General features: G+C 56.5%; 9 protein-coding genes across 9 annotated transcripts; 5 read left to right on the forward strand and 4 right to left on the reverse strand.

The window, feature by feature from the left end:
• Positions 1–298: 298 nt before the first annotated feature.
• On the forward strand, positions 299–1,057 carry CMQ_2304 (short chain dehydrogenase reductase; the record flags this gene model as incomplete). The annotated part of the gene is made up of 1 exon (XM_014316262.1): positions 299–1,057. One exon carries the CDS (start codon positions 299–301, stop codon positions 1,055–1,057), a length of 759 nt encoding a protein of 252 aa, XP_014171737.1.
• A 94-nt stretch (positions 1,058–1,151) lies between these two features.
• CMQ_2071 (c6 zinc finger domain containing protein) lies at positions 1,152–2,447 on the reverse strand (the record flags this gene model as incomplete). The annotated part of the gene is made up of 4 exons (XM_014316029.1): positions 1,152–1,497; positions 1,560–1,663; positions 1,730–1,858; positions 1,911–2,447. The coding sequence occupies 4 exons, from the start codon at positions 2,445–2,447 to the stop codon at positions 1,152–1,154; spliced, it is 1,116 nt and encodes a 371-aa protein (XP_014171504.1).
• Positions 2,448–5,680: 3,233 nt separating this feature from the next.
• On the forward strand, positions 5,681–6,867 carry CMQ_2335 (uncharacterized protein; the record flags this gene model as incomplete). The annotated part of the gene is made up of 2 exons (XM_014316293.1): positions 5,681–6,207; positions 6,261–6,867. 2 exons carry the CDS (start codon positions 5,681–5,683, stop codon positions 6,865–6,867), a joined length of 1,134 nt encoding a protein of 377 aa, XP_014171768.1.
• A 1,827-nt stretch (positions 6,868–8,694) lies between these two features.
• CMQ_2108 (integral peroxisomal membrane protein) lies at positions 8,695–11,017 on the forward strand (the record flags this gene model as incomplete). Its single annotated transcript, XM_014316066.1, has 3 exons — positions 8,695–9,140; positions 9,270–10,386; positions 10,451–11,017. 3 exons carry the CDS (start codon positions 8,695–8,697, stop codon positions 11,015–11,017), a joined length of 2,130 nt encoding a protein of 709 aa, XP_014171541.1.
• Positions 11,018–11,621: 604 nt separating this feature from the next.
• Positions 11,622–14,006, forward strand: CMQ_2359 (sodium/calcium exchanger protein; the record flags this gene model as incomplete). Its single annotated transcript, XM_014316317.1, has 3 exons — positions 11,622–12,226; positions 12,348–12,543; positions 12,612–14,006. The coding sequence occupies 3 exons, from the start codon at positions 11,622–11,624 to the stop codon at positions 14,004–14,006; spliced, it is 2,196 nt and encodes a 731-aa protein (XP_014171792.1).
• Positions 14,007–14,454: 448 nt separating this feature from the next.
• Positions 14,455–18,880, reverse strand: CMQ_2184 (aldehyde dehydrogenase; the record flags this gene model as incomplete). Its single annotated transcript, XM_014316142.1, has 10 exons — positions 14,455–15,045; positions 15,290–15,511; positions 15,577–15,879; positions 15,931–16,235; positions 16,295–16,351; positions 16,953–17,512; positions 17,572–18,048; positions 18,106–18,170; positions 18,342–18,533; positions 18,584–18,880. The coding sequence occupies 10 exons, from the start codon at positions 18,878–18,880 to the stop codon at positions 14,455–14,457; spliced, it is 3,069 nt and encodes a 1,022-aa protein (XP_014171617.1).
• A 704-nt stretch (positions 18,881–19,584) lies between these two features.
• On the forward strand, positions 19,585–21,317 carry CMQ_2466 (carotenoid oxygenase; the record flags this gene model as incomplete). Its single annotated transcript, XM_014316424.1, has 5 exons — positions 19,585–19,791; positions 19,842–19,965; positions 20,017–20,393; positions 20,451–20,588; positions 20,661–21,317. 5 exons carry the CDS (start codon positions 19,585–19,587, stop codon positions 21,315–21,317), a joined length of 1,503 nt encoding a protein of 500 aa, XP_014171899.1.
• A 761-nt stretch (positions 21,318–22,078) lies between these two features.
• Positions 22,079–24,358, reverse strand: CMQ_2077 (carboxylesterase family protein; the record flags this gene model as incomplete). The annotated part of the gene is made up of 2 exons (XM_014316035.1): positions 22,079–22,365; positions 22,810–24,358. 2 exons carry the CDS (start codon positions 24,356–24,358, stop codon positions 22,079–22,081), a joined length of 1,836 nt encoding a protein of 611 aa, XP_014171510.1.
• A 473-nt stretch (positions 24,359–24,831) lies between these two features.
• On the reverse strand, positions 24,832–25,909 carry CMQ_2414 (gentisate-dioxygenase; the record flags this gene model as incomplete). Its single annotated transcript, XM_014316372.1, has 2 exons — positions 24,832–25,136; positions 25,204–25,909. 2 exons carry the CDS (start codon positions 25,907–25,909, stop codon positions 24,832–24,834), a joined length of 1,011 nt encoding a protein of 336 aa, XP_014171847.1.
• Positions 25,910–26,087: the final 178 nt, after the last annotated feature.

Below are 26,087 nucleotides of genomic sequence, written 5' to 3' on the forward strand. Positions count from 1 at the left end.
TAGTAGTGAACCTGCATCGGCCAAATTGGCCGTAGGATCTACCAACTCGCAAAGCGATTTGTAGCAAGCCCGAAGCCCGTGCCACCCGACCAATAGGCTCCTTGAACTAGACATTTTCCTACAGAATATGTTCACTAGTGCATGCAGGCGGCGGCCAAGTTGGCCGTAGATGACCCCCGGGTCCAGCAAAAGTCTAGATATAAAACAGCGGTTTTGGTGTCGAAGAAAGATAGAGAAACAACAGAACGAGGAAAAATAACGAGGAAAATCACACGAAACCGAATAACGAAACACAATCATGGCCTCCAAGTCCACCACTGTTGCCCTGATCACTGGGGCCAATCAGGGCATTGGTCTGGCCGTGGCCACCAGCCTGGCCAAGAACCACGGCTACCATGTGATTATCGGATCACGCCGCCTCGAGACTGGCCAGGCCGAGGCAGACAAGCTGACGGTGGCCGGCTACGCAGCTTCAGCCGTGCAGCTGGACGTCACATCGGACGCGTCCATTAACGCGGCCGTCGCCACCATTGCGATCACGTTTGGGCGGCTCGACGTGCTGGTGAACAACGCGGGGGTCCTGCTGGACAGCGGCGCTGCATTTGCCAAACGAGAGGAGCTGCCGGTGCGCGAGATGTTCGAGCAGACGTTCCAGACGAACGTGTTTGGCGTGGCCGTGCTGACGGAAGCGCTGCTGCCGCTGCTGCGCAGGGCGATGCCTCCAGGTCCACGGCTGGTGTTTGTCTCCTCCAGCATGGCTTCGCTGCAACTGTCGACAGACAAGGAGACGGCATGGTACAAGTTCGACTACAAGTCGTACGACGCGAGCAAGGCGGCGGTGAACATTCTGATGCTGAACTACGCACGGATCCTATCCGATGATGGCGGCATGGTCAACTCGGCATGTCCCGGGCTTGTCAGCACCAGCATGACCTCAAACACGCCTTACGGCCATAGTGCCGACGTCGGCGCGCAGCGCATCGTGGAGCTGGCCACGCTTGGAGCGGGCGGGCCAACTGCAACGTTCTCTAACAAGGACGGACCGGTGCCGTGGTAAAGGGAGAGATGGGTTTTTCTAGATAGGCTTGAAATAGGGCACAATACACGATGTGCACATACCAAAATTTGTACTCGCCATGTTGCACGTGACTTTAAAAAGTGCCGATGGACTTCTTCTCAGCACAACTCACCATGCTCGCCGCTATGCCAAGCAAATGGCCCAACCCGTCTGCAGATGCGTTCCAGCTGTCCAAGGCTCTTTCCTGCTGCGAGCCTCCACACATGCTCTGTAACTGCATCAAATCGCCAATGGTCTGGAGGCCATCACCCCGCTGCAGTGTCAGGGCACGTTCCGATGCCCAATCGACGTCGGTTCGTGCCTCCCACAGTGTCTTAGCCGAGCAGAGTGGAATGCTCTGGAACTCGTCCATGTGTCCACACTTGATTCCTGTATACACAGAAACAATCTGACTAATCACAAAGAAGGTGAGCGCGGTCCTTGGAGGCTTTCGTATTAGCAAACACTGTCACTAGTTGGAAAGTAATCTTTCTCAACACACCGTATCTTGGATTCTGTTTGCACCCATTCTTCCCATTCTGTGTTGGCTGCAATGGTGGCCTCTCCATCAGGCATCCCGACCTCTGCAAAACGTGTGCAGAGAAGCTGCGTGTGAGTTTAGCATACGCTGGCGGCCATAGGAACCCAGTCTGTGAAGACAAGACTGCCCACCTTAAAGATCCACAGCAATTCATAGTTGAGCTCTGGAGGATCAATGGCCTCATCCACGACGCGCATGATCAAGAAGATCATCTGCACCTGAACGGATGCTAGGAGGTCCTCCTTCGACATAGAGTAAGCCTGAACAAAGAGTCAGCTGGAAAGCCTACATCCCCATCAAGAAGTCGCTTACGTTGTTCATGGCATGCTGACTCTCACATCGGATCGAGTGCCACAAAAAAGAACGCGTCTCTGGTGAACGTCCAGCGAACAATTGTGCGATTCCCATGCAGTTGGCCAGCGGTGCCGGCAGAGTTTGGGTGCCGCGGCCGTTCCGCGCGTGAATGAATGGTGGAAACGTCTCCCTTCGCAACATCATGGCCGGATAGGATCGCAGCACTTGGACCATGAGCCGCGTGCCATACCTGTGAACTGGATCTGTACTCGGGAGGCGAGTCAGGCAGTCGGGAAACTGTTGCAGCGGAAGGGACAGTGGAAGGCGGGTCTGTGTCTTCGAGGGACTATAGAGCGAGTTGGGATGCATGGATGGCATGGCGAGACTGTTGCCTCCCAGGTTGTCATAGTGAGAGTCGATAGAGCGAGACTGGGTATGAGAAAGGAGGGAGCCAGGACTTTGCGAATCTCCAGGAAGTAGGGCTCCATCCTCTGTGGTACCACGCATAGCCTCACTGTTGGTTGGCCCCAGGAGATAGCTGAAATCCGTGGACATGATGTCACAAGAAAAATCGACCATAGCGAAGCCTCTGCTAGAAAATAACAAGCCGGAATGAGGCCCCACGTCTTCTCCTGATATAGTATTAAAGACACTGCTGTCGGTACTCATTGCTGCTTCGGAGTCCATGGACGGCGCTATAGAATCGAGAAGGTTTGTACGTGTGCCGTGTCTCGGCGTAGATACTTTGGCGCTGGGCGTATCGTAGACGCACTCGGCCGCCTTTTCCCCACAGCGGCGACAAGGCAACTGAAAATTGCACTTAGTCTTGGAGTTACGGCACGAAAGGCATGCCCTCTTGCGTTTTCGAGGCCGAGCCTGTGCCTTTTGGCAGTAAGCCACATGTCGGCGATAGGCCAAAGCTAGGTGAGGTCAGATCAACCGTCTGAACATTGTGTTTGGTGTCGTGTCCAGCAGCCTTACCCGAACCCAAAAGTGGCTTGAAGCACAATTGACAGACACTCATTTCATTTATTTTTAAGATTCGGTTTACAGAGTACTGTAAACGATAGGAGGGGGGGTGAGGAGGTGAGGATGGGGAGTGGGGGGCATTTATCAGCAGGCCAGTGTTTAGAACAGTGTACACATTATATTCACTGTTCTGGGAAAATCTTTCATTTGGGAAGAGAGAAAGAGCTGCGTGCTAAGATTCACAGCTGAGATTTATTGCCATCTGGCTCGGGCTCTGGGGACTCTCCTTCCCAGATTTTCTGCTAATCTCTAATATCTATGATGACTTTTCTCTTTCAGCTCTGTTTTCGCACCCCGTTCTACAGTCCACGCAAGTTGATGTGCACTTAACACGATAAAGTCTTCTGTGTCGGTTATCTTTTTAACCTGAAAGATTCGGACCGCTTGCTGCGGGCTTCGGTAGCGTTTCTATTTTGTTGCAAAGCTATTTGATTTGGCGTGAGTTCGACGCTGCGGCTTCGTGCAATAAGGGTGTGTAGTAACATTATTTCGCGCAGGGAAATCGCAACCGATCTCATAGCCATTGAGAACTGTTATACCCACTGCACTATGTCCAAAAGTAGGGATCTCTATACCTTACATCGTGGTAGGAAGGGTTATGTAACTAAGTCTACTTTCAAAACATTGTACAGTCGTACAAGACTGCTGTCTAGTGTGCTGTCTGGTGTTTTATGAACACCCAGAGAATAAGAGTTAGCGCGATAACGAATAAGGCTGATTTGCCAATCATGGTTTTCTTCGAAGAGACGGTCTGCTGTTCTCGCAGGTGTCGTAATTTCAGGCTGCTTTGCAGTATGATCCAGAATTTCTGCCATGTTTTATCACTTCCAGAGCTCTGTGGCAATGAAGTTAGTTAGGAAAACGACAATAACGAAGGAAACCTCGGATTTTGTTGAAAACCCTACATTAAAAATATCATGTTTTCCCGTTAATCTTGATTACCCCATGCTTAGCTATGGTCCTATGAGTTTATTGTGCTCTCTAGATCGTGCTCTCTAGAGGCAGATCATTAGTGATGTGCACATAATTTTGAGTGCTGCGTCCGGCAGAAGTGACACAGCATTCACAAGGTTGTCAAAAAAAAAACATTAAAGGCACTCACCAAGCTAAGACCAGAAAACAACGGCACAAAAAGCCAATCGATAATGTGCTTTGAAGTGAGAACAGCACTGCACCCTCCCATAGAACAAGTCTGGATGATATTCGCCAGCGGCCTCTTTGTAGCACAGGCTAGGGGTAGCTTGTCACAACCGCTATCCACATTAAGGGTTAAGTTTGCCAAACCACACTTATAGGCGTGGATCTACATTATTGGAGCGGGAGTAGGCGAGCGCTCCCCTCCATGAAGAAGCCGAAATACTTGGTGAATTCGGCAACAAGCATATCGGCAAAACCCCGCACAAAAGAACTCAGGTAAGGTGAGCTCTGCAACCGGCAGGCCTGAACCGCATTGACATTGTCGAAAAAAGTTTGAATGTTTTCTTTTAGGTTTTCGCAACCGCAACTAAGCCCACACAGCACCTTTGTGGTCCACATTATATCCGGCTCAAAGATCAAGAAGGGGGGGGAAAGATGTCTGTTTGGGGATTATGTATTACTTGCTGCACAGCACAGCAATCACTGTTTCAAAGCTGTTAAAAAATTGAACATTATACATCACAGTTTTCAACAACTATTTAGTAACAGCTAGTACGGAGTACTTGGACAATATTGCAAGTCGTGAAATGACTTTTGGACTCTTACGACAAAATGACGCATGACAACACTGCAAACACAGAACACCAACCGTTATTACAATCACGAGCACCAGGGACGCGACCGAATCAGCCATCAGGTAAAAATGCACCTCTGTTGGCAGACGCGAACAACACGGGTTTGTCGAATAAGAATGCCGCGTTTCGCCTTTTAAAAAGATTACCGCGAAGAGCTGCCATATGCACTACTTAACTTCCCCAATCCGTGGCACGGGGTCCTGAGACGCCGTTTGCTCCACGGACGTATTAAGTCAAAATTCCGCGATTGAAATCGAGTCAATATTTGCCGTGAATGTGACGACATGGTCTACGAGTACAATGTGCACCTACTCACACAACTAGGGAACCTCATAAGTAAAAGGTCACAGAAGCAGTTTGTGATCGTCGTGGATTTTTTCATGGCAGTGGTGTGCGAGTGAGATTGCTATTGTATACAAACGAGAGGGCGTTTTGATTGGCTTGGTAAGAGCTTCTGTTTGGTTGTCTACTATACATAACGTGATCAGTAGATTATTAGCTGCAAGCTCACTTGTCCCTCAGAGCAAGAGGGCCTTGGCCAAATTTGTCTGCACCGCTTTCTCTTTCATTGTTCCGGATTGAGCAAAGTGCAGCGAATGCTACGAGGCACATCCTTAAATACTGGTATTTACTGCGCATCATTGACAACACTGTTTAGCCCGATGATATTTACACCTTCCGTGACAAAATCTCGTGATATAGACCTCATTTCCACCTTAACTGCGCCAACTGCAAGGAACCCCGCCTCAAGACGACCAGTCAATATCGTCAAACCCAACTAGCAGCCCTATTGTCGAATGCTAGATAACACACCAAAGTTTGAAGGCCGCTTTCGGTCAAGCATCAGATACAGACAACTAGCTTGACCATTTTCACAGAAAGAGTCTAAGCCACCGCACAAGCTTTCTCTGGCACTCTATGAGAACTTTCGAGAGTTGTAGGATGGAAAGCAAAAGTTCTACCCACCTCAAAGTGAACGGCCTAGCCATGCCTGAAAAGCTACATCATGGCAAACGGCACATAGACGAGGCTAAGACTGTGATTGGCACGGGGAGGCTAGATAAAGGCGCTCCCAAAAAAGCTCGATTCAACTCACCAAACTCAGATGACAACACTACACCGGACAATGATTCGGGGTTTGAAATGCTAGATATAAAGGAAGATTCGGGGGAGGAGGCGTTCTCTGCTTCCGACGTTGCTCACTCGCCGCTTACCAAAAGCGTGCCTAGCAACATCTTCCTTCCGACCCCCGGCATGCTTTACATGAGCAAGTCTGATGAAACTGAGGAGTCATGCATCGCCATGGTGCTACCGTATTATGCCGATATTGGATTCCCCCCTCACAACAATTTGTCATCTGAATTCGAGGGACATCACGAGATGGAAATGTCGCCAACGACACGAAATGTTCATGTCAATAAGGCATTTGTCCAGCACTTTGGCTGGGATTTGCCGATCAGCGAAGGTGAAGAGACAACAAATGATAGATCGGCCCCTGCTGTAGTTATCAGCGGGTAAGTGCGATATATCTGGGCAGACTTGCTGTGTGTGCTGATGCTGCCCTCAGGACTCCACGAAACGCTTCGGTTCCGCTTCGGTCGCTCATGTTATTCAGTCAGAACCCAGAAGCTCTCCGCGAAATCGGGGATGTTGACGAGGCTCTGGACTTGTACGGCCAAATTCGAACACGCCAGGACCTCCAAGCATTGGATAAACTCATGACTAAGAATTGTATACCTTCCCAATTGACTTTTAATGTTACTCAAGCCAAGAACACGGTTAACATATCCGAACCAGACGAGGGATGTAGTTTATCCGATTCTGCTCTCGAGCAACTGCTGGTTGTTGGGACGATAGATGATGATACCGTTAATGGACCATATATGACCGAGGGCAGCAAAGAGCCCGAGTCATCAGAAGGCAACCATGGTATCACAGTGCAGATTCAACAGGAGCTACCTGGAGATACCCGTCCTCTTCCAAAACTGCGCAATGCTGTCTCTCCTGCCAAATCTGTGGCAAGCACTTCAAACGACACTATTGTTGACGTTGAAGGGGTAACCAGGAGACGCCGTTTTACCCACGGCGACACTGTCGAATACGGATGCCACGGAAGGCCCGCTTCGCCAACAGCCCATCAGACCCACCAGACGACGACGGGATCTTTGCATTGACCCCATCAGGTACCCCAAATCCGGAACGACAGCCTTCGCCATCCGGTTTTGTCGAGCAATACCCAGTGTTCAATGAAGCTGCTATGCCCGGTCAAGAATTCCTCGTCCAGGTCTACTGGCTCGGCTCAAGCCGTCTATGGTCAGGTACAGACTCTGGCCGACTAATACGTTTAATGGAGAACGTCGAAGAGGGCATACTGGAAGGACGCAGTCGGGACTTGGACGGAATGTCTGTTTTTATAAGACTGCGATGCAACCCGTTCTACCTCCAAGGCCAAACGGAGGGATGTCGCCAGAAAAAAATCGAAACCGAAGCCGGCCAAGCCCGACATTGAGATTCGGGTCGATCCGCGGGAGGTAGAGTCTATAGGCATGGAGCAGGGTGGCAAAGAAAGTGCGTGTGTGGTAAGGCTGCAGACAGCACAGAAGCGGGTGCAGCGGTTGCAGTTTCGCTCGCAATACATTGCAGCAGATAATCGAACAGTACCGGCTCGCATTCAGGCACGGCGATTCTGCAAGTGGGTGGGGGAAAAGAATTCAAGCGTGCGGTACGACGGAGACAGCGGCAATGATGCTGTTCGAGGGTAAGATGGCAGGCATAACTACCTCCCTTCTTTTCAATTCGCTAATAGGTAATTTACAGACAGTCTAGGCTTTGTGTGAACAAATTTGCGACGGTAACCATTGACTGATCCGGACAGTGTGGATCGCGGGAATTTAGTGGATCAGACGCAAGAGGGGCAAACTGTATTTGCAAAAGAGTCGATGAGGAGTCGACAGTGCGCCGGGAAGCGAATAGAATGGGAGAAAATGATGGGATCTGACCGCTTTTATACAAAATAGCTGACACCTGCTGTTCTCGCGACTATTGCAGTCACATGCAAAGCGTTACAGGTAAATCCGGGCCGTCTATTGGCCGCTCCCAACTGTTCACGTGCGCAGCGAAGGAGTTGGCACCCAAAGGGACGGCAGTCGCGGCCGAGGCGTTGCTTTCGTTCCGTGGCTGTCCAATATCCCATACCCCCTTAGCTCGGGTTCGAAATTGCCTCTTTTTTCGCTATCCTGCCAAACGCTATCACGAGCACTCCTGACACTATATCAATCTCGGCGCGTGTTCTTTCTTCTTCATCGCTCTCCTGTGCACGTGCGGTCTTCCTCATTCGGGTTGGCCCCACGCATCCGACCTCGCACGCCACACCCATAAACGCGCCTGCCTACGACCCAGCTGCCCATGACGTGGTGTCCTCTATAAATTAGCGGAGCTGTAGGCTTAATCATTTTTGCTCTCGTCTCACATTGCCGTGTTAATGGCTGCTCTGGTGAGTTCTCCTTCCTACATTATCTTTCTCTTTTCTTCTTTACCGTCTTCTTCTTTCCATCTCGCTCCTTCCGGTCCTGGTAGCACATCGTGGGCATCCTTTCCTGTTGCATGCGAGGTACCGAGGCGCCCTGTCGCACCTCCTGCTTTCTCCGCATTCTGGGCTGCTGTGGTCTTTCCTCAACGTGCTGCAGGGTAAATTGGCTGGTAAAAGTGGGTCTCTCGCAAGGCAACTTCGGCGCCAACGACGTCAGTCGCTTTTTGCAAAAGCTGGCTAAACTGGCTCTCGCGGATTCTCATTCTGTCCTCCTTTGTACCTTTTGCCTTTTCATTTCTGCGTCTTCCATCTGTGCCCATTCCCGTCCCTGCTACATACCGCTACCACACCACCACCACCGCACCTGTCGGTATCTCATGCGGCCTCACACGGCCAGTTCTCTTTTGAATACGGGCTGATCAATCTCTTCCTTCGTCATCTCCCCTCGAATTAGGATACGCCGTGGCTCTCCATGTCCGCTCCTCGAACATCTTTCCTCCATCCCGATTCGGCAGACCGCCATGGCCCGTCCAGTCCTGGCTCCTCGTCGATGTCGGCTAACAACGACGGCAACGACCCCTATGCGCCAAAGCCCACCTACGCGACCTTTTCCCCCGTAGCCGCCCTGTCTGGAGCCTCGACAGCTTCTTCAGCAGCGAAACGGCGCAGCGTCATCCTCGTCCACCAAAAGTCGCCGTTACTGCTTGCGACACCTCCACAGATCACTCGTGCGCTCGCCTACAGCCACCCATACCTGCTGCCCCTCAACAAGCTTGCCGGACTGCTCAGCTGGACCACGGGTGATGCCTGGGAGAGCTTTGTGATGGTGCTTGTCTGGTGGGGGCTTGTGCTGTACGGCGACTCTGTCATCCGTGCGGCTGGTCCCATACTGCTTGTTCTCACACTGATCGCAGGCATGTACGGCCGGCGCTACAGCCCCCTTTCCAGCAGCGGCTGGAGCACGGAAGATGCTGCAACTGAAAGCAGCGGAAAAGATAGCAGCAGCAGCAACAGCAGCAACAGCGGAATGCTTGGTGGTGGCCTCAGCTACTTCTTTTTTGGCTACGGCGCCGGTGGCGCAAACGGCACAGCGTCAAAGACCGGGCGCGATGCGGCTTCGACCAAGAGCAGATCGAGGGCAAAGAACCAGAGCATCGACAGCTCTGGCGCGAGCACAAAGTCTGCCAGCAAGGGCAGCCACAGTGGCAGTCTTGCTCCGGCCAACGCTTCTGGACATCAGCGCAATGTCTCGGAGGTTGTCACGCATACGCGCCACCAAAAGACGCTGGACGAGATTGTGGGGACGCTGAAGGAGTTCACGGCCCGCTGTAACCTGCTGTTGGAGCCGCTGCTAGAGCTGACAGACTTCCTGTCAACGCAATCCACACCCATCAGCGCAACGACACGACCGGCCCTGACGGTCCTCTTTGTGCGCATTCTTCTCTGCACACCCATCTGGTTCTCCCTAACGCTGCCACCACTGCGTATTATCACCACTCGACGTACAATTCTGGTCTTTGGCACGGTCATCTTGACGTGGCACTCGCAGGCCATGCGCGTAAGCCGGACGATACTGTGGCGAAGCGCAACGGTGAGGAGGGGGGCAGCGTTGGTGACCGGCCTGGAGTTCGATGCGCCTGTAAAGGCGACAAAGGCTCCGTCGTACGTGACCGCCGGTGGCCCCGATGCGCTTGCCGAGTCAGGAGCGACGCCGGCAGCGGCAGCGGCAGCGGTGCAGTCCAAACTGTCAAGCACACGACGTCCTCGAGGACCATCGACGCCGCGCGAGTCGGAGCTCACAAAGGCCATTAGGAGGGCCAGGGCGGGTCACGACGCGGGCGTGCGGTTCACATTCATCTTGTATGAGAACCAGAGGCGGTGGGTGGGCCTGGGATGGACGACGAGTCTGTTTACATACGAGCGGCCGTCTTGGACAGACGAGCACAACAATGCAGTGCCTTCCAAGGACGACTTTGAGCTGCCCGAGGTGGAGGACGGCAGCAAGATGTGCTGGCGATGGGTGGAGGGCAGTCGGTGGCGTGTTGATGGGGTCGTCGATGACGCGGTGCGGATCGAGAAAACCGGGGCGTTTGGCGAGCACACCGACACGTGGGACTACGACGGTGATGGTGGACGGATGGGATGGGTGTACTACGACAACAAGGTGAGAGGGGAAATCTGCTGCGGACGAACGTGATGCTCTGGAGACAGACGACTGACATTTGCAGTGGCAAAACGGGCGGCGAGGCCAAGACAGCTGGAACCGATGGACGCGCCGGCGGAAGTGGTATCGGGATGCCGAGCTCGTCGAGGTGGACGCCGAGGATTCGCTCACGCCCGACAGTGAGGCCAACATGTCGACGCCGACACTGTCGTCGCAGCAGTCGACACCACAAGCGCGGGGGTCGTCGCCGGCACCGTCACATTCGGGAATTGCGACGGCCTGGATGGGTGCTAACGGTACTCTGGAAAAGCGGAAGAGCGGTGACAGCAGCGGCGACCATGACGAAGTGGACACCGATGCCATATCGCTGATGTCGACGTCATCGAGGTCCGGGCGCAAGAGGCCGTCTCTGCGACGGCGGGTAACGGATGCCAGCGTGCGGGGTTCGGCGGCACCCACGGTAACGACGACGGCCACGGCGATGGCCATGTCGACTAACGCAAGGCGGGACGGCGACGGTATGGGCGAAGAGGACGCGGCAATGCTGAGCTCCAGCGCCGGGGTGAAGCTGCATGAGCCTCGGGTGGGGAGCTGGGGCATCGGTGACGAGGCCCAGATGAGCTTGGAATAAGGGATCGGGTGGAATTGTAATGTTATTGTTCGGCTGTACGGAGTACATACGACCAGGACGAGGATAACGGATCAGCAAGGATGAAGTTGCGAATTTGACGCTGTGCCCCACCAACGGACCTTTTGCTTACGAATTCGTAGGCGGCATTCCGGTTTTACGTTGTTGGGCGGGAAATTAGCCTAGACTGTTTGGGCATAGCGGCAGGGACATCTTTATGACAGACAGACTAGCAATGGTGAAGCGCTGTCAAAGTCTTGGTATCGTAGTGACTCCGTACAGGATTTATCCATATGAGGAGTGGATTCTTTAGGGGAAGGAAGGCACAGGTGGCTGTCCCCATGCCGCTTCCCCCTAAACGGGCCAGCAGGGGAGGGTCAAATGGCATACGCACGCATTTTGCAATTTTGGGCATTGCATTTGGCCATTGATTGCAATTCCCGTCATTGCGAGCAATTCGGCCACAAACGACACACGAACGAGCCGGCCGCCGATTCAGTGACCTCGTCTCGAACCCGAACTCGACCGCGTTTTCCTGCCGTCTCTTGTTCTTCCCTTTCCCTTCCGACCTATCGACGGCTTCACGTGGTCTCTTCGACCCACATCCATGGACGCCAATGCTGCCACGACACTCGACTATGGCGGCGAGAGCAGCAGCAGCATGCGGGAAGACGACGACGACGACATACGCATGGGCGCGCGACCGGCAATAGGCCGCAGCCACGGGGGCTACGGGGACAGAGAGCGAGACAGGCCGAGCAGCGGCCGTGCTCGACCGCGTGCCGAAGGAGCCATCCGGCGGGTTCTGCGCTTCTTCCGAGCGCAGTCTGACCGTGGCTACCGCCAGCTGCGGGATCGCGTGCCGCAGGCGTGTGAGGAGCAGCAGCAGCAACATCAGCAGCAACATCAGCAAAATCAGCAACAGCGACAGCTGCACGCGTACGATGACGTGCCAATCTCCTGCATGGAGTCCTTCCGCGAGATGATTCTGTCCTCGTGGCTCAACCTGCTGCTCGTCTTCGTGCCCATCGGCATGGTGGCATACCTGACACACATGAACCCCATTGCCGTGTTCACGTCCAACGCGATTGCGGTCATCCCGCTGTCGTCGCTGCTGACGGCTGCGACCGAGCGGGTGGCCAGCGATGCCGGCGACGCGGTCGGCGCCCTGCTGAACATCAGCCTCGGCAACTTGGTCGAGTTGATCCTCTTGTACGTCTTCTGGCTCTGTTTTCCCTCTTTCACGCTCGTGCTAATGCTGTCTTAGTATGTGAGCCTTCCGGTCAGGCCACCCTCTTTCTTCGTTCCCTACTGACGAGCTCCACCCCGACAGTGTCGCCCTCGTGAACAATCACATCCGTGTCGTGCAGGCGTCCATTCTGGGCTCGATCCTGGTCAACAGCCTGCTGATCCTGGGCACGGCTCTCCTGGCCACCGGCTTGAGCGACAATGAGCCGGTCTACAACACGGCCGAGACGCAGCTGCTCAGCTCGCTGCTTTTCGCCTCCGTCTTTGTCTTTTTGATGCCGGTACGTTTTTTGGCCCCGTTTTGCTTTGGCTCATTGTCCTGTTTGTTCACCTGCTGACTAAGCGACAGACTGCCTTTGGTTACACTTTCGACCACACAAAGGTGTCCAAGGCGACGCTCAAGATGAGCCGGGTGTCGTCGCTGATGGTGCTGCTGATCTACCTGCTGTACTTTGTACACGAGCTCAGGGCGCGTCCGGTCCGGAACACTGACGTCCCGTCCGACTACGATATTGAAAGCGATGGCAATGGTAACGGCATTCCCATGAGCATGACAGAGATGCAACCGCCGATGATCGTCGCCAACGGACACGCGATCAGCAACATGAACCAGGCGCGGACGATCCGCTTTGCCGACGAGGGCTACGAGACGGCCACGACAGCCACGACGGCATCGACGATGACGACGGCATCCGTCCGTGACGTGGCCAACAAGGTCCTGCCGGTGCTGACGCCATTCAGCCAGATCGAGATGGACCGCTTTGACCTAAACGCAGCTACAGACGCGGCGACCGGTAGCCACGAGGGCGACCTGGCCTTGGAGGGCCGTGGACGCCCCAACGACGGGGCCGTCTACACCAGCGGACGGACACAAACGTTTATGCCGCGGTCACGGTCGCGCACCAACTCGCACACGCGGCCACCATCATCGCTGCGCTCGCAGCCGTTCCAGATGCAGATGCAGCCGCCACCGCCATCACCGCCGCTGCCACCGCCGTCGCGATCGGGACACACGCGCAACATGTCGATCGAGTCACTGCAGGTGCGGCCAGGTCGGGCGGCCTCGGTCTCGGGCGTGCCGGTGGGCATGTCGGGGGTGGCAGGTGCATACACCACGACGGGCAGCACAGCAGGTGTGCCGGGACATGCTGGGATGGCCGGCTTCGGCGGGCTCGGCGGCCCGGGGTTGATGCGATCGGGACTGGCGGCGCTGCAGATCATGCGAGAGAGCCGGACAAGCCTGGACAGCAACGACGCGCGGCCGGTGCCGGTGCGGCGTCCACGTCCGGCGGGCGAGTTCATGATGTCGGTGATAGTGCTGATGGTGGCATCGGGGCTGATGTCGGTCAACGCCGAGTTTCTCGTGGACACGATCGACGCGGTGACACATCAGGGCCACCTGTCGGAGTCGGTGATCGGGCTGATCATCCTGCCGATCGTCGGCAACATTGCCGAGTACGTGACGGTGGTGTCGGTGGCGATGCGCGACAAGCTGGACCTGGCCATCTCGGTGGCGATCGGGTCATCCATCCAGATCGCCCTCTGCGTCACACCGTTGACGGTTGGTGCCGGCTGGATCCTCAACCGCAACCTGTCGCTCACCTTTAGCTTCTTTGAGATGTCCGCACTGGTCGGCACCGCCCTGCTGGTCGGCCTGCTGGTCTCAAGCGACGGCGACCGAAAGTTGCGGACATGCGGGCTCAAGGGAGCGCTGATGTGCGCGTGCTACGTGATAATCGGGTGAGTGTGTGTGCGATGTCAGCGTGTGTGAAGCGTGCAACGTATACTGACCAGACAGGTTTGGGGCATATCTGTCTCCCAATGAGTAGGAGGATCTACGAATTTGTTATGCATAGAGAGGGAAGGGAGGGGATGGGGGGCTTCATGCGCTCGACAGCCTGCTGCTTTTTGTCAGCCCGCTGTTTTTACTTGTTTGTTCTCTTCCGATTTCTTCGCATTTCTGGTACATTCTTCTTGCGTCTTGTTCACTAGATTCCATGGCATCTGGGCATTTTCTGTTTCTCCCATACATCCCATTCCACCTCTCCCGATCCTTACATAGATGAATGATCTTGTGGTTTACGAAACATCATGGTATGCTCAGGGCTATTTAGCAACTTCTTAGTGTATACATAGGAGAGGCATTATTCGTTACAGCAAGCACAGCCGTTCTGTGTTCGAGGAGGGCCGGCCTATGCGTGCAGGATGACGGTCTGGGACTGGGAGAACTCGAGGAGGCCCCACTCGGCGCCGAAGCGGCCAAAGCCGCTAGACTTGCTGCCGCCGTGCGGCAGGGTAGCCTCGTCGTGGACAGTAGGCGCGTTGATGTGGACAGCGCCAACGTCGAGGCGGCGGGCGAGCTCGAGGGCCCGGTGGTGGTTGCGCGACCAGACGGCGGCCGAGAGACCATACTCGGACGCGTTGACGACGCGCTCGGCCGCGGCCTCATCCTCGACCACGACGAGTCCGAGCATCGGCCCAAACGACTCCTCGGCAAAGTAGTGCATCGCCGGCGTGAGGTCCTCGACCAGACGGAAGGGGAGGTCCTGTGGTGGCGGCGGCAGTCCGCTCCGGCTGCCCGCTGTCGCCGTCGACAGCACCGTCGCGCCCTTGCTGACCGCGTCAGCCACCAGGCCCTCGAGCTTGGCCGCGCTGCGTGGCGAGATGACCGTCCAGCTGGTCCCGTCAATCTGCCGGAGTGCCTTCTGCAGCTCGGCCTTGAAGGCGTCGGCGACCGCGCGGACGACGACGACGAGGTCGGTCGACATGCAGATCTGGCCGTTCTGTGACGGTCAGCGGGGAGGGGAGGATGGGGGGAGGAGAAGGGGGAAGGACCAGGGGAAGGAGAAAGGAGAAAAGGAAAAAAGGGGAGTGGGGGGAAAGAGTATTAGAAAAAGAAAGGAGAAAAAAAAGAAAAAAAAAACCCACATTCAAAGAGGCCCCCATGAGGACGGCCTCTGCAGCCCTCGGCAGATCGGCGTCCTCCAGAACAATGGCCGCGTTCTTGCCGCCCAGCTCCAACAGCACCGGCTTCAAGGCCTGTCCGGCCTTCTGGGCGACGATCCGGCCGACAGCAGTCGAGCCGGTGAAGTTGATCTTGCGCACAGCCGGGTGCTTGATCAAAACGTCGACCACGTCAGACGCATCTTCTGGCCGGTGCAGCACGAAGTTGACCACGCCGGCCGGGAAGCCCGCCTCAACAAACAGGTTGGCGATGAAGTAGTGTGTTCTCGGACTGAGCTCGGAACCCTGCAGATAACATGATTAGTCATCACAAAGAGACGCGGTTAGGGTTGGCTTGCCTGCTTGCTTACCTTGAGAATGGCGGTGTTGCCAGCAGCAACCGGGGCGACGACGGCACGGAAGCCCAGGAGCAGCGGCGCGTTCCAGGGCGCAATGCCGACGACGATGCCCAGGGGACGGGTGAAGACCATACCGTAGGACCCGGGTGCTGCGGTGTGCGGCATGGACCCTCGGACGGCGGTGGATGTGAGCATGGCGGCAGTCTCCTCGATGAGGCCGATGCTGCCCTGGAGGTTGATATCGGCCCAGAGCTCGGAGCAGTGGATCTCGGCTTGGGTGAGCGCCTTGGCCTCGTCTCCGCGTTCGCGGAGCAGCTAAGCATCTGTCAGTGATGATCGGCCACATGGACGCCTACATCCACGTACAGCAGCGAGCTTCATAAGGAGCTGTCGTCGAGCGATGGGCGACTCATGGGACCACGTCTCGAAGGCGGCCGCGCTGCTCTCGATGGCGCGCTGGCAGTCGTCGACATCGGCGCCCTGGAAGTAGCCACCCGGCAGGAGGTGGCGCCGGCTGCTGTCGAGCTCGTTCAGCACCGTCTCGCCGTGGAGGACGAGAGGGATGGCGTGCTCGACGACGTCGTCCTGCTCGGCCGTCTCGATCTGCTCGACATACTCGACGAACTCGACCTTGGACGAGGTCGGCCGCGCGCCCGTGGGGAGTGCCGTTACTGCAAGCATGGTTTCGTTCGCGTGGGTCTTATTTTTAATTCGGCTGTACAGCGCTCACCGAACCAGACAAACGACTGGGCGCGGGGACTGGACGAACTTATAGCCCCATGGTTGGCTAGCGGCTGAGAGCGGGGCATCTTCGGGGAGCCTCCCGCACAGGCTGAGGGCTGTCTACAGACCGGCAGTACGGCATTGCAGGGAGTCTGGGGCTGTGCACTAATGGACGCTCTCGGTCCTAGTTTTTGTCCACTTGTGGTCATGCGAAGAAGGCGTGAGGGGTAGGCGCCCCTGTCCGCACGGAGCAGGCTTGGTGATAGTGGCAGGGCAGATCTCTGTGGAGTGAGATGAAGAAAGGAGTGGCGGTTAGGGTGGTCATAATCTGGGCAAATTTGCCTCCCCCCATAAAATAGTGACACCGACAGGTGGAGGCCGGTGAAGGTGGCGAAATACGTCTTTGGACACGGAGGTGACAAGTCCGTTGCATCCTACGTGGACGTGTAGATACATCGTTTGTGGTGCTTACAATGCAATGTGATCTGCACGAGCTGACAGAGTTATGCTGCAGATGATGCATGCGGCCCACTGTTATCACAATCAGGTCTTCATGTCAGCCCATGCTCCTCAACTTGTCTAGCTCGAACTGTACAAGACCAAGCCACACGAGACAGACAACTAGAAAAAGTATTCCAGCGGTCCAGGGACCCGCACAATCACACGGTCAAACGCCTCCCGCGCCCTGCGCCCGAAATAGTAGAGCGGGATGGCGAGGAGAAGGGGTAGGGTGACGACCATGAACATGATCATGTACACCTGGATCCAGCCCTGGGACTTGATCCAGTCGACGGCCACGTACAGAAACAGGAAGGCGACCAGGTTCTTGACCACGTTGACGGCCACGAGGATCTCCTGGGAGAACTCGGGATAGCAGTCAAGCAGATAGGTCATGGCGATGTTGGGCGCGTAGACGGTCCCAAACGAGACCATGCCGAAGCCGACGGCGATGGCGGACCAGTGCAGCGACCGGTCGCAGGCGAACGCGATCAGGATGCAGCCGGCCGGGCCGATGAAGCAGCCGGGCAGGATGGAGACGAGGCGCTGCTCGGGCACAAAGGTGCCGCGGTTGCGGATGATGAGCCGAGCCGTGATCACGTCCGAGATGTAGCCGCCGCCGTAGCAGGCAAAGACGAAGCCGATGAGGGCCGCGATCTGCATGAGCCCGACGCTGCTGGCGGCAAAGAGATACGGTGGGGCCAGGAGCAGCGACGGGAAGGAGAAGCTAGTCGATGTTAGCGACCAGACAGTAAGAGCCGGAAGAGCTGCCGGGACGTTGCTTACATCATGATGACCTGCGCCGCCAGAGAGCTGCCGTAGATAAAGATGGTCCAGAGCACGGGCACGCAGAGGACAAAGGCAAACGGCATGGCAAAGGCGCGATGGAGCCGCACGAGGGGGTTGATCTTGAAAAAGGACGTCCAGACACGCGGGTACGAGATGGGAACGACCGGGACGGTGCCGACAGCGACGGCAGCAGCGGCTGGCACGGCATTCTCGACCCGGCTGGACATGCCGTCAAGCTCTTCCTTCTTGGCCGGGTCGCTGGCGAGGTCGAAAGAGCCAGAGGGTGTGTCCTCGTCGGTTGACGGTCGAATGAAGGAGGATTCGGGATAAAAGAAGAAGATGGCGACGAGGGTGAAGCCGGCCAGGGAGGCAGATACCCATTCGTAGTCCCGCCACGTTCCCGGGCTGTCCTGGACGACGAAGCCGGCGATCAGGGGGCCGACTGCCGAGCCGCACGAGATGAAGATGACATAGCTACGAAGGGGTTAGCCAGTGTTGGAGGCACGACACATTACACGGCTGGTCACTGACATGGCCATCATCGCTCCTCGCTCGTGCAGGAAGAACATGTCGGACACGATGCCGGGGAGGATGCTCTGAGAAGATGGTGAGTAAATCGGTTCTTTTTCTTTCTTTCTTTCTTTCTTTCTTTCTTTCTTTCTTTCTTTCTTTCTTTCTTTCTTTCTTTCTTTCTTTCTTTCTTTCTTTCTTTCTTTCTCTTTCTTTTTTTTCTTTTTTTTCTTTTTTTCCGTGTCACAAAGACATACCTCGCCAGCGGCAGATGCAAAGCCTAGGATGCATCGAGAGGCCAGCAGCTGGTTGAATGTCGTGGCCTTGGCCGCCCAGAGAAGGGTGGCAAACATGATGGTCGAGGAGATTAACAGCATCGGACGCTTGCCGAATTTGACCGACAGTGGCACCCAGACCAGGTTGCCGATGCCGAGGAGGAGGAAGTTGAACTGGGCCGTCAGCATGCGAACTCGTTCATCCAGAAGTAGAGCAGACGCACAGTCAGCAGCTTGTTGATCTCCTGGCCGGACTTGTGGAACTGCATCTCGAGCAGCACAGTCGCGACCGAGAGACCGGCATTGGCAAAGTTGCCGACAAAATTGAAGAAGGTGGTGACGACGAGGGCCAGCAGCTTGCCGCTGCGTGGCCACCGCAACGGGTCCCGCGGATCGCTGGACGGTGGCGGCCACAGTCCGAGGCCGTGATGGCTCTTGGAGCCGGCATCTATGGCGATGTGCTCGACAATGTGCGAGATATGGTGGCCACCGTCGGCGTGATGTTCAACAGTCGGCTCCATCGTACAGACCACTTGGCCCAGTCGAAAATGCAATACGACAAAAACAGAACACGAAGAGAACAGAAAAAACAGACATCGGAACATGGAAAGAGAGACAACGACAGCCTCTCACAGCCCCGTCTAATAAGCGAAATTGGCTTCTTCCCCATGGGGAAGGACCCCGCGGGGAACCGTCGGCAGCTTAGCGTCTTCGGGAGTGGTTCCGCGCGCCCTGCACATCACGTGACGCGTGCACAACGCTTGTGAACAGCCCCTTGTGCCAAGGAGACGCCGGGACATACGATCGGCAATTGCTGTGCCAATCTGGCCTCAGTGATGTCCAAGCAGCCCCCCTCCTTGGCCCAAGCGCATGTCATAGCCAACAGCCATGCAACTGCCGACGTGACATTCTTGCTTCGTGGCTAACCATTTTCTACTTTGTGGAGGCGAGTACACGTATGCGGGATAATGTGGCAGAAGTACTCCATCTGCCTCATGCGTTCGTCCTGCAAATGCCGAGGGATAATCCGACAGCCCCGGCGGCAGTACGGAACTACGGGAGGCTGCCGTCAATAGAAAAGGTCTTAAAGCGGCACGGAGAAGGCGCTTTCTGAGGATCTGGCCAGCTGCAAAGAGCCAAGGAAAAAGGCCGAATTACTGAGCGGCCATTTTAGCGCTGAAGCACGCGATCTCCTCTTTGCATCCTACCCTATCACACCGACACGATGGCGGGACACTTTCGCGGCAGCATGCCGGCCGTCAGCACGGCATACCCCCAGCAGCCCCAATTTTCCGGCTTCATGAAGCCATGCCGGTTCGAGGGTGAGGTCGGCAATCTGGAGATTGAGGGCACGCTGCCGCCCGAGATCAACGGCACCTTTTACCGGGTCATGCCCGACCCGCAGTTTCCGCCGTACATCCTGGACGACCCGGTACGTGTGTTGGTGTTGGTCCCTGTCCTTGTCCTTGCTGACGGTGACAGTGGTTCAACGGCGACGGCAACGTCAGCGCCTTCAAATTCCACCACGGAGCAGTCGACTTTAAGCAGCGCTATGTGCGCACGGAAAAGTTTGTGCGCGAGCGGGAGGCCAAGCGGACGCTTCTGGGTGAGTGACGGTGCCCATGGCGGCCACGTGTCGGTCTAACTGGGCTCGCAGGCAAGTACCGCAACAAGTACACGGATGCGGTCGACTTCAAGATCCGCACGACGGCCAACACCAACATCTTTTACTTTAACAAGATGCTGCTGGCCATCAAGGAGGATGCGCTGCCGTATGCCATGGATCCGATCACGCTCGAGACCATTGGCCTGCACGACTTTGACGGCCAGATGCCCAGCCTGACGTACACGGCCCATCCCAAGGTCGACCCGACGACCAAGGAGATGATCGGGTTCGGCTACGAGGCCCGTGGCGACGGCACGCCCGACGTCTGCTACACCAACGTCAGCCCAGACGGCAAGGTCACCCAGATTGTCTGGCTGGTGGCGCCGGTCGTGGCCATGATCCACGACTTTGCCGTGACGAAGAACTGGGTCGGTCTTTGGTGGTTGGTCTTTCTTGTCATGGCTGTCCATGGGCTAACCAGACAGGTCCTCTTTCCCATCATCCCGCAGGTCTGCGACCTCGAAGAGATGAAGAAGGGCGGCGAGCACTGGCGGTGGGACTCCAACGTGCCCTTTTACCTCGGCGTGCTCCCGCGTTATGGTGCGACGGGTGCGGATGTCAAGGTGAGAAGCTTTTTTTTTTTCCTTCTTCTTTTTTCTTTTTTCTTTTTTCTTTCTTCCCCGCTAACCCCACAGTGGTTCCGCGCACCCAACGCCTTCCCAGGCCACACGACCAACGCGTACGAGAATGAGGCGGGCGAGATCGTCTTCGACCTCCCGCTGACGGACAAGAACGTCTTCTTCTGGTGGCCCGACGCTCAGGGCAACGCGCCGGCACCGCAAGACATCCACGCGCGCTACGTACGGTTCACGTTCGACCCCAAGACGGACAACCTGGACCTGCCGGAGCCGGAGGTGATCCAGGACTGCGACATGGAGTTCCCGCGCATCGACGACCGGGTCGGCACCCAGCGTCACCGCCACAGCTTCTTCGATGTCATGGTGCCGTCGGCCGGCACCGACTTTGCGGCCATCATGCCGGTGCTCGGCGGCGGCCACCCGCTGTACAACTGCATCGGCCACCTGGACCATGAGACCGGCCTGTACGAGACGTACTCACCTGGCCGCACGCACATGGTACAAGAGCCCATCTTCGTGCCGCGATCCGACGACGCGCCCGAGGGTGACGGCTTCGTCATCGTGCTCGTCAACAACTACGCCACCCAGTCGAGCGAGCTGCACGTCGTCGACACCCGGAACTTCTCCAAGGCCCAGGCAATCGTGCGCCTCAACATGCGTCTGCGCGCCGGCCTGCACGGCAACTGGGTCGATGCGCGGGAGCTGGAGGCATAGATGGTCGAGCCGAGACGTGCACCAAGCACGATGACGTACATGTGCGCGAGTATTCTTGTTTCGACGGCAGACTGTTATCGGCCTGGCAGTGTATATAGGTGTGAAGAATGACAATTTTATGCGCTATGCAAATGATGTCATCAGTCGTTTGTGACCGGAGTACTTTGTACATCGTAGAGGTGCTCGATGCTTATGTATGCTTTAAACCTGATTTGGTGCATCGTACGTCGTTCCCACAAAAGCATCCACTATTATAACGATCTGCCGGACAACTAAAACGAACCAGACTTTGATGCTGGAGGGATTGGGCGGAAAAGAGGGTCGGCAAATGAAGCAGCGACGCAATGACGGTCAACCAAGCTGAACTGTCGGAAACATGCGAACCTCAAACATAGACGGCAAGACCCACGCTTTCCACGGGGCATGCATCAAGAAGCAAAGGAAGGGGCAACGACGATCCCCAAATCAAGCTGGTGATCCAGTTGTATATATATCTGCTTCTTCTTTCCTTTGTTGGTGTGTTTCTCTCTTCTGTCTTATTCCTTTCAACCTTTGCATCTTGTATACAAGTGTTCTTCCATTCTCCACAGCTGGACTGTGCATTTATAACTTTTCGGACTTCCCAATTCAAGACTTTCATACTGTCCTCGACCATCTCATCAAACAAACGACCTCCCACAGGAACAATAACAAAAACGCAAAACAGCCAAAATGAAGTTCAACTTTGTCATTCTTGCCAGCTTTGCTGCCGTCGCACTGTCTCACCCTATTGAAAAGCGGGCCGATGCAACGACTGCCGCGCCAGCGACCACCACGGCTGCTGCAACCTCCGGCGGCGATGTCCTCTCGCCGTTGCTCGGTGGTCTGACCGGGGTTGTAGGCTCGGTTGTAGGCACAGCCGAGTCTGCTACCGGCGGCTTACTGAAAGGGGTCGGCGAAGTTGCGGGCGACGCCGAGACCGACGTGCTCGACCCTGTCGTGAGTGGTGTTTCCGGTGCAACATCTGGTATTTTGTAGGCGAAGAGGGGAGAAGAAGTTGTGGACTCTACTGTTGGGGGATGAGGGCTTGGGTTGTATTTATTACGCTTCTGTGTAAGCGGCACTATCTTGTGAATAGAGCATGACCATGCTGTAGTGCAATCCGGAAGACTGATCAGTTGAGAACTCTGCGTGTGCAATTAAGTTCGAGAAGGGCATCGGCACCGTGCTTTACTTCAACATTCCTATATACAAGCTTTTATACAAGTTCTAGTACAACACGCAACAGGGTTTTAGCGCCCATACACAGTATCGAGGATAGATCCGATGTAGGCAATTCCCTCGGCGCGATAGGTGTCCGGCTGGATATAGGCCAGATCAGTAACATTGGCGTCAAAGACAATGTTGGCTGCATTGTCCAGCGAATAGCGAGGCCATTGAACGGAGGAGACTGCTGAGTCAGCATAAAAAACAGACGGAGCACGAAGTGCAGCAGCAACACCGGGCATCTTACCTTTCAAAGCATTCGGATCCTGGTGAGTCACGAAGCTGACCCACATGCGCGACATGGTCCGAGCCAGGTCAAAGTAGGACTGCGGCTTGCCGGCAAAGGGGTTGACGGAGTTGACGTTTTCGTAGCCGAGGCCCTGGGTGTTGGCAAAGACGAAGACGACCTCCTGGAAGTGAACGGAACCCTGCAGGGGGCTGACGCCGTTGACGAGCACGTTGAAGTGATAGGACCAGAGGCTAGCGTTGTTCTGGGCCCAGCTCTGGCTAGTGAGACGGCGGCTGGCATGGAGGAGCAGGTCGCCAGCGTAGGCAGCGCTGCGCTTCCACTGGTAGCCGTAGGTGGCGAGATCGCTGGCAGGCGGGCGGCCATGCAGTGTAGCGGGGATTCCGATGGCGGGAATATCAGGATAGAGGGCGGCGATGGTAAGGGCGGTGGCGTTGTCGGGGCCCTTTGTACGGACAAGGGCGAGGAAGTCGTTAGTAGAGTTGATGCCGCGAGTAGCGAGCGAGCCGCCCTCGTCAAAGTTGGCACCAACGAGGTAGGGCACCTTGACGAAGTCTCCACGACGCAAGGCCGTAGTGCCGGACTGTGTGAGAAAGTCGCCGTCGGTAACGGGCTCAAAGGCCGGCCTAGAGATAGTGCTGTTGAAGACGGCCGACAGGGTGGCAGCAGGGACAGCACGCAGACAGGCGAGCGAGTCGACAGCAGCGCTGCAGCCGGTAGCATTTATGTAGGCGTCGTAGGCCGACTGCCAGTCGGAGGTGGTTGGCCGAGGCGACCAGCCGACAGGGAGGCCGGACTCGCCGATGGCACCGCGGAACAGACCGTCATCGCGGCCGCCGTAGGCAATCAGCTGGATGCCGACGCTGTCGGCCCCGGCACTTTCACCCCAGATGGTCACGCGAGCCGGATCGCCACCAAAGGCCGCGATGTTCTCCTGGACCCAGCGCAGCGCCTGGCGCTGATCGCGGAGACCCATGTTGTTGGAGCCCTCGGCAGCAAGCTCGCGGCCGTACATAAAGCCCCATTGGGCGACGCGGTAGTTGATGCTGACCGCCAGCATGGGCGCGCCCAGCTCGACCGACTGCTGCACGATAAAGGTCAGGTTGTAGCGCGGGTCCCGGCTGCCGCCCTCGGCAAAGGCGCCGCCATAGATCCAGAGCGCGACCGGCAGCAGCTCTTCTGCTCTTGTCGCTGTGGTTGCGCGCGGCCGCACCACGTTCAGCGTCAGACAGTCCTCTGACAGGACGTTGCCCAGAACCCAGTCATCGCTGCCGTAGCCGATGCAGCTGGGCCCATACGCGGTGGCGTTGCGGGTGCCGGTCCACGTGCTGTTAAGCGGCTGGGGCACGCGAAAGCGCAGATCGCCGACGGGCGGCTGCGCAAACGGCACGCCCAAAAAGAGCTCCTGGCTGTAGTGCGGTAGGCTGAGCCCGTAGTACGAGCCGTTCTTGACCGTCACTGTCGGCACTGTGGCCGGAGCTGAGTGGCGGGCAGTGACGGCAGCCGAGACGGCCGAGACGCCCAGAAGCAGGGACGAGAGGAAACGCATGGTCGGGGCGAGAGGAAGAACCAAGAGTCTGAGGAGAAGAGGGCCTGCTGGGACAGAACGACAGATTCTCGAAGAGCTCCTTATAAGAGCTCCCAACACTGCTATCCTATCTCACAGCTTATAGCTAGACGCTAAATTAGAGCGGGTTTGCACGAACAAGGCTAGACTGCGGCTAAGCTGCCGGCTAACGGCCATGTTATCTCGGCAGGCATTGGTTTCCAGGGGTGCAGAAGTAGTGTTGACTGACGGAGTACGCCGTGAACCAGGATGATTCGTAGAGAGATAACGGTTGCTATGGAGTACCTCCACCTCGCTACGATCCCTCTCCGTAGATAAGAGTGTGGTGAGGCGTATACAACGTGCATGGATTAAGCACATGGCCACGGTTGAGTGATTTGTTTTTGGATGTGGAAGCTAGCAGCAAATACAATCTATTCATACTTTGTTGGTTTCTCTGTCCTCTTTGAACTCCCTTAGTCCGACACCAGCATCTCGACGTCGCCGCCCTCGACACGGTAGAAGCCCAGGGCGTTGAGCATGGGCTTGTCGTCGAAGCGGTACAGGAAGACGTCGCCGGCACTGTCGGCAAAGTGCTGGTAGCGGTGCCAGGCCGGGACGGCAAAGGTGTCGCCCTGCTTCCAGGTGAGGATAGTGTCGCCGACGGTGCTGTGGCCGGTGCCCTGGATAATGTGGTAGACGGACGAGGCGGTCTCACGGACGGGCGGCGAGGCGTTACCGGCATGGAGCTTCTCAGCGGAGGCGCCGATGATACGGCTGACTAAGCAGAGTTTAGGAACAGGTACCAACGACGGAACGAACGGGACCAGCACAGGGAGGGGACTCACTCTCTCGGCCATCCTTCTTAAGGTATGGCTGCGAAGCCCAGACGCCGGGCTGGGCAGCCAGACGGGCCTCCATGGCGTCCCAGTGAAAGACGATGGGCGAGTCGTCGGCCTCCTCGGCAGGATAGCGCGCGGCCGCATAGTGTTCGACAAAGTGGACGGGGAAGTGGACAAAGTTGGGCAGATCGAGGCCGTCGAGCCAGATGACGGGCTGATCGTCGCCGCCGTCTTCGTCGGCGCCCTTCTTGCCGTGGTCGTGCCAGTTCCAGGTCGGGGTGACGATGACGTCGCGCGGTTTCATGGGAATGCGCTGGCCGTGAACGGCGGTGAAGCCACCGCGGCCTTCGATGATGAAGCGACAGGCAAAGGCTGTGTGGCGATGGGCCGGGGCCGTCTCGCGCGGCTGGACCAGCTGCAGGCCGGCATAGAGCGTGTCGGTCGTGAAGGGGGCCTCGCGGGCCGGGTTGATCAGCATCAAGACCCGGCGCTCGGCCTGCTTCTCCGTGATGAGCGCGCCTGCCCGGAGAAGATACGGCCGGACCTGCTCGTATGACCACAGGTGCGGCACCGTGCGCGGGTTCGGCGCCGGTGGGTTCAGCCGCGTCATCTGCGCCCACAGCGGCTCCGTGTTGGTGACCTTGAGCGCATTGACGAGCTCGACCGCGTCCGTGATCGTCTCGGGGTTGATCGGCGCGTCCGTGACTGCCATTGTGTGCGTGGAGGAGGACTTGCTGGAGAAGTGGTTTAGATGGGACTGAAAATCGGCTTTGCAATGTATGCGTGGGGTCGACTGAGCTGAGATCTATGGTCGAATTGCCTTTGACACGGATTCATATAATCACACATCTCGACCAGCTTGACGTCAGGATGAGGATGCTGCCGTCCAT

The sequence above is a fragment of the Grosmannia clavigera genome (assembly GCF_000143105.1).
Source record: "Grosmannia clavigera kw1407 unplaced genomic scaffold GCSC_156, whole genome shotgun sequence".
Lineage (NCBI taxonomy): Eukaryota > Fungi > Ascomycota > Sordariomycetes > Ophiostomatales > Ophiostomataceae > Leptographium > Leptographium clavigerum.